The sequence below is a fragment of the Pan troglodytes genome, chromosome 4, assembly GCF_028858775.2.
Source record: "Pan troglodytes isolate AG18354 chromosome 4, NHGRI_mPanTro3-v2.0_pri, whole genome shotgun sequence".
Lineage (NCBI taxonomy): Eukaryota > Metazoa > Chordata > Mammalia > Primates > Hominidae > Pan > Pan troglodytes.
In genome coordinates this window covers 39,159,255-39,166,016 of record NC_072402.2, presented here as the reverse complement: position 1 = coordinate 39,166,016, position 6,762 = coordinate 39,159,255, and the positions used below count along the sequence as shown (strand labels likewise).

At 42.3% G+C, this 6,762-nt stretch overlaps 1 protein-coding gene across 1 annotated transcript; it reads left to right on the top strand.

Annotated features, from left to right (window-relative positions):
- Positions 1-883: 883 nt before the first annotated feature.
- On the top strand, positions 884-4,362 carry S100Z (S100 calcium binding protein Z). Its single transcript, XM_016953117.4, has 3 exons — positions 884-1,034; positions 1,687-1,883; positions 4,053-4,362. The coding sequence occupies exons 2-3, from the start codon at positions 1,743-1,745 to the stop codon at positions 4,188-4,190; spliced, it is 279 nt and encodes a 92-aa protein (XP_016808606.1). The 5' UTR covers positions 884-1,034; positions 1,687-1,742; the 3' UTR covers positions 4,191-4,362.
- The last annotated feature ends 2,400 nt before the right edge of the window (positions 4,363-6,762 follow it).

Below are 6,762 nucleotides of genomic sequence, written 5' to 3'. Positions count from 1 at the left end.
CCTCCTGGGAACCTTGCAGGGAGGTTGCAGTGGAGTACCCAGGCAGCAAGGCCAGGGGCAGATGGGATGGTTGAGGTTACATACTGACTACTTTGTTGAAGGGAAATAAAAAGGAGATCCTGGCTTGCTATCCGTATAATTAAGTTTCAGTTCTGAGAGAACAGGCAGGATTTAAAAGCACAGTGGCCAATATCTGGCTTTGGTTTTTACATGGACTCTTTCTTTATTAAGTTTCTCTCACTTGGAAATCTGTTGTGGATTCCTGCACACACAGCTGCTCTGAGGTTTATTTCAACTTTTTTATTAGGTAATACATTCCTATAACTGAAAAAGTTAAAATCACTTAAAAAGGTGTACACTGGGAAGTCTTACTCCCAACCACTCTGTTCTACCCTTTCCCCCCTTACCCCTGACAGCTCCCAACATAGTATTATATTTTGTTTCCTTTCAGTGACTCCTTAGGTAACTGCAAGCACACATACACATGTATTATTTCTTTTTTACACAGTTGGGAGCACTGCTTTGTACCTTTCTAAATCAGTGCATGGAGCACTTCCTCTTTTTTTTTTTTTTTCAACTGTCCTTTGGGTTAGTTTAATCTACTATGAATTTACTCCTTTGTCCTTGCTATTGGCTTTGCTGAGGCATCTCCAGGTTGGAACTAGTGTTTCTTCTTTGCTCCCCTATTTTTAGAGTTCTTCCCCATCATCAACTTCCTAGCAACTAATTGCATTTCTATCCACACTCCCCTAAAGAGAGATAAGGCTTCCTCTTGCTTTGTCTTTGCCTTCTTATCTAATGCACCCAATGAGCACTAGCCTTCTTCAATGACCCTTGGGGCAGCAGCTCACACCTGTTCATTTTGGTGATTAAATACGGAGCAGAGGCACCTTCCTTTGAATCTCTTGTCACTGGCAATTTTCATCTTCCTGGAAACAGGTGTGCTGGGGAGAACGTTTTCCCCTCCCCCACGTATAAATGCTTATAGTTTAATGGTAAACAACCATTGACAGAGCTGTGTAACTGTTGAACAGGTAGGTATTTTCCTTCCTATTTTTATTTATTTTTAAATTCTATATTTTAGTTTGACTTTGTACCTGTTACCTGGTTGTCTTATGAATATGCTGGAGCTGCTACCTCTTGGGGGTGTAGGGATTAGCGAGGAGAAACAACTCAGCTGCAAAGTGCTTATTTGCAGCTTGCCCCAGCATGGGTGGAACACTCTTTAATGAAAGACTATTATTATTATTATTATTATTATTATTATTATTATTATTTTGAGACGGCGTCTCGCTCTGTCGCCCAGGCTGGAGTGCAGTGGCGCGATCTCGGCTCACTGCAAACTCCGCCTCCCAGGTTCACGCCATTCTCCTGCCTCAGCCTCCTGAGTAGCTAGCTGGGACTGCAGGCGCCCGCCGCCGCGCCCGGCTAATTTTTTTTTTTTTTTGTATTTTTAGTAGAGACGGGGTTTCACCGTGTTAGCCAGGATGGTCTCGATCTTCTGACCTTGTGATCCGCCCATCTCTGCCTCCCAAAGTGCTGGGATTACAGGCTTGAGCCACCGCGCCTGCGCAGACTATTATGTTTTTAACAACCATCACTTGTGTGGCGGGCTGACTCAGGGGATTGTAATATTCTGTTTTAATGAAAGCGTTGGTGTTTCCTCATCTGTTTATTCTGAACAAGTGTCTTCTCCCCGGGTTTGGTGGCCTGCTTCTGGAGTGGTCAGTTCTGCTGCCGACATGCCCACCCAGCTCGAGATGGCCATGGACACCATGATTAGAATCTTCCACCGCTATTCTGGCAAGGAAAGGAAGAGATTCAAGCTCAGCAAGGGGGAACTGAAACTGCTCCTGCAGCGAGAGCTCACGGAATTCCTCTCGGTGAGTCAGGCCTTTGCTGCTGTATTCATTTGAGGGTAGATGAGGTGCAGATTCCAGGACAGCCTTTGGGTTCATACTGTCCTGTGATTCTGTCACAAATGCAGTAAAATTTGTACAGAGATTCAAAATATAGGGGAATCAAACACTGGAGACGTTTGTTTTCTGTGTACATAGGCATGTGCCCTTTTTCGTATTACCTGGGGTTAGGGTTTCTAAGTGGTAAAAATTGTATTTTTGACTTTCACCAATTAACATTCTGGTGCAGCAAAGATGTAGCTAATTATAGCCAGAGTTATAGTTATAACTAGTTACAGCTAGTTATACCTCGAGCTTGGTCCAGCTGTCTGTAAATTATGTATTGGGCCAGAGGTGAAGGGGTACTTCACCTTCAGAGGTGGGGTACTTCATGCTATGGTGGCAAATTTTCTACTGAATGGCAAATACTTAGAGAGCTTTGTCAGCCAAGCACAGACTGATTGGGATTGATAGAAGGATGTGTTTGGCCAGTGACCACTGGGGTAGCAAACAGATTTATTTCTCAAAATAGCCAGGAGTTTGAGAGATTAATATATGAAGCCGTACATTGTAGCGTTTGGGGCCTCCTCCAAGGAAAACACTTCACGCTGGTGTTTATAGAGTTGACTTAAACTGATTTTTAGCACAATATGCTACCCTTGTGTGATGTTATTCTCTCCAAACCTTGTGTTAAGACTACAGAGACTGTTAATTACAACACATGTTTCTCCCCACCCTCTATTTGGGAAAAGCTCTATAAAGTATTTTTTAACTTAGTCTTCACGACATTTTTATAGTGATCTTAGAATTCCCACAAACTTTTCTTTTCCTCTCATTCAGTTTGAATACTGTATTTTTTTTTTTTCGGAGATGGAGTCTTGCTGTGTCTCCTAGGCTGGAGTGCAGTGACATGATCTCGGCTCACTGCAATCTCCACCTCCCAGGTTCGAGTGATTCTTGTGCCTCAGCCTCCGGAGTAGCTGGGATTACAGGCATGCACCACGACGCCCAGCTAAGTTTTTTGTATTTTTAGTAGAGACAGAGTGTCACTATGTTGGCCAGGCTGGTCTCGAACTCCTGACCTCAAGTGATCTGCCTGCCTCGGCCTCCCAAAGTGCTGAGATTACAGGCGTGAGCCACTGTATGGGGCCAACTTTGGCTACTGTACTGTTTAACATTTAGCATAAAAACTCAGTAGGTCAAACTTCGCACATTTATTTAATCAAGTACAATTTATAATTGTTTTAATCAAGTTGGTTTTCATCAATTAAGTTTTTCTCTGACCATTTAATGGTTAGCAGAAAATGAGGGGGGCATGGGGATTTCCTGGAAGAAATGAATTGCTTTTGGAAACACTCCTCATCAACACCAGTCACAGGAGAGGTGGGTGCTTCACAGTCCCAACCTTCGTGAACCTTGTCTTCCCTCTTCTCTTTGCTTTCCACCCATAAAATGCAGGCATCTTTATAAGACCTACCTTTCTTTGGGTGCCTCTCTTCTGTGTGTCAGGCACACTGTGCTAAGTAGGCTGCCAGATAAAATATTTTGTGTCCTATACAATACTTGAGACATACTAAAACTAAAAGTTATTTGTTGTTTATTTGAAATTCAAATTTAACTAGGTATCTAGTATTTTTATTTGCTAAATCTAGCGACCCTGGTGCTCTAAGCACTTTCAAAAGTGTGATGAAGTATCCCTGAAATGTGTGGATAGATATTATCCTCCCAATTTTAGAAATAAAAACATTTAAAATGTTACGCGATTTGCTCAAATTCCCTCATTGGTATTTTTCTCCTTTTTGGCTTCAAATCCTCCCTCTTTCTATGTCACTCGACTATCTCCTAGTGTCCTGGCTCTCAACCTGTGATGTCCTGTAAATGTGTTTTTAGCAACAGTCACTCACTTTGATCAGCTGCTGTTTGCTTTTCTTGGTTTCTAGGTCTGAGCCAGGATTATATGGAGCTGGGGCAGGGGGCTAGATTCGTTTAGAATTCGTGGCTGGTTTACACCTACCTGTAAATAGGTTCTTAGAAAATGTCTTTAGATGCTATAAATGGAAATTAGGAATTTAATGTAAATAAAAGGAAGATGAATTTCAATTGTCATCATGAACCTCAGAGCCAGGGAGTTAGAAATTTCCTTTCTCATTTTAGTGCCAAAAGGAAACCCAGTTGGTTGATAAGATAGTGCAGGACCTGGATGCCAATAAGGACAACGAAGTGGATTTTAATGAATTCGTGGTCATGGTGGCAGCTCTGACAGTTGCTTGTAATGATTACTTTGTAGAATAATTGAAGAAGAAAGGAAAATAAAGGTAAGTAATAAGCTCATCTAAAGGCAGAAATATATCCAAAGTTATGTACTTAATGTTCATTTATACCCTTCAGATCTATAGACCCAGTAATGTCATTTATAGCTGTAATATCCAGTGCATATATTAATAATTAATTGCTACTATTGAATTATGTGTCCCTTAAAATATTGACTTTATGTAAATATTCTAAATCTCATATGCCCTACTTGAAACTTGCCTGTATTATTAAGAGGCTATATGCATCTTTCTGGTTTGTCAAAAAGAGGGCATTACAAAAATTTAGCTACTTGCAAATGAGACTTGAATTTGGCAAATTTCTAAGATGGATATTCATATCCTTAAATTGTATTTTGAACTTCTTACCCTATTAAAAAAAAATTAACTGGGTTTCCCCATTCTCTTGTGACTGTGTTTCAGATGGAAGGTGTGAGGGTCTATGAGCAGAAAGGTGGCTAAGCAGAAGTGCTGGCTTTTTCAGTGATTTAGTCAGGGAATGGATAGGTTCAGGGCTAGGTGCTTAAGCCAAGAGAGCTGAAGCCAGCAGCTCTTGTGAGTTGGCATATAAATATCCTCCTTTGCCCCTTGGGTTGGATAATTCTGAGGCAAGTGTTTGACACTATTTCCCACTGTTTCCCCCTGGGGCTGAGCCTCGGTAGGCCCCAAGGGAGGCTACCTTTTCTTCCTTATCTCACTTTCCTGCTCCAACCCTGAGTTTTCTGCATCTCTCAAATAAATGACTTCTACACGAACCCTGGCCTCAGGGTCTCCTTCTGGGGGAACCCAAGCTATGACAGATCCTTTGGAGAATTTTAAGAAAGGGAGTGATATGATTGTATTTATGCGTGTAAATGATTACCCTAGCTACTGTGTAAAGAAAGGACTATAGAGATGGCAATCGTGGTGGCCAACCAGCTAGGAGGTTTTTGCTGTGGTCTGGTTAAGAGATGATGGTATATCAGACCAGCAGTTCAGCACTGGAGATGAAGAGAAGCAGCTGAATTGGTTAAGTATTTTGGAGCTGGAACTGATAGGACTTGCTGATGGATTCATAGTGAAATGTGAGGAAAAGAGAGAAGTCCAGGATGACAAAACAGCTGTTGCTGTTTGCCCATCTGATATCTGTTCTTCCTTTCTTCTATGTATCAGAACCCTGGTTTGTGCAGGGTGGCAAGGTGCCTGGCTAAAAAGCCATATTTCCTAGCCTCTCTAACAGCCGGTGTGGGGCTTGTAATAGTTCTGGACAATGTGAGACAAGCAGAAGGCTACTGGGAATTTCTGGGAATGTTTTGCTATTGTAGACAAGAACCCATGTAGCTCTTTGTCTTCCACCTTGTTGAGTCTTTCCTTGTCTTTTTTGGTTGTTGTTGGGATGTGGATGTGAGGCTGGAGGTGGAACTGCTATCTTGCAACTATGAGGACAGTGGAGAAAAAAGATAGAAGGAGCCTGGGCATTGTTGTCATGGAGGAGCCTCTGCACAGCCTTGCTTGCCTGCTTCTGGTCCTCTCATTATGTGGGGGGGAAAAAAATGACAGCTCTCTGGTTATTTGGTTCTATTACATGCAACCAAACACAATCTGTAAGGTTTAGGGTTTTGATCAAGCAAATGATGCCTTTTACTAAATGGGAAAGACTGAGGGAAGAATCACTTTGGTGTGAAGCCATGTGGGCAGATCAATAGCTCTGTTTAAGGTGGTATTGAACATCCAGGTGGAGATATCACATGGGAAGTTGGAAATATGATCTGGTCTGGATCTCAGGGTAAATGGGGGACTGGAGATAGAGTTGGGAGTCATTTGTGGTCTTAAGCCACAGGATTAGAGGAGGTCACTCCGGATGAGAATGTGGATAGAGAAGAAGAAACGTCTGACAGTTTGCTGTAAAGAAAAGGAAGAGCCCATAAGTGATACAAAAGAGGCATGGCCAGGGAGAAAGAAGGAAAACCAGGAGAGTGTAGTGTTTCAGAAGCCTAGAGAAGACAGCACGTGGAGAAGGAAAGAGAGAAATCCATTGAGAGGTGAAGTAGGATGAGAACGAAGACTTGACCACTAAATTTGGGAAGGTGGAGGTTGTCTCACGCATCTGTGTGAAGAGACCCCTAGACAGGCTTTGTGTGAACAACATGGCTGTTTATTTCACCTGGGTGCAGGTGGGCTGAGTCTGAAAAGAGAGTCAGCAAAGGGTGGCGGATTATCATTAGTTCTTATAGGTTTTGGGATAGGTGGTGGAGTTAGGAGCAATGTTTTGCGGGCAGGGGGTGGATCTCACGAAGTACATTCTCAAGGATGGGGAGAATTGCAAAGAACTTTCTTAAGGGTGGGGGAGATTACAAAGTACATTGATCAGTTAGGGTGGGACAGAAACAAATTACAATGGTGGAATGTCATCAGTTAAGGCTATTTTCACTTCTTTTGTGGATCTTCAGTTACTTCAGGCCATCTGGATGTATATGTGCAGGTCACAGGGGATATGATGGCTTAGCTTGGGCTCAGAGGCCTGACATTCCTGTCTTCTTATATTAATAAGAAAAATAAAACAAAATAGTGGTGAA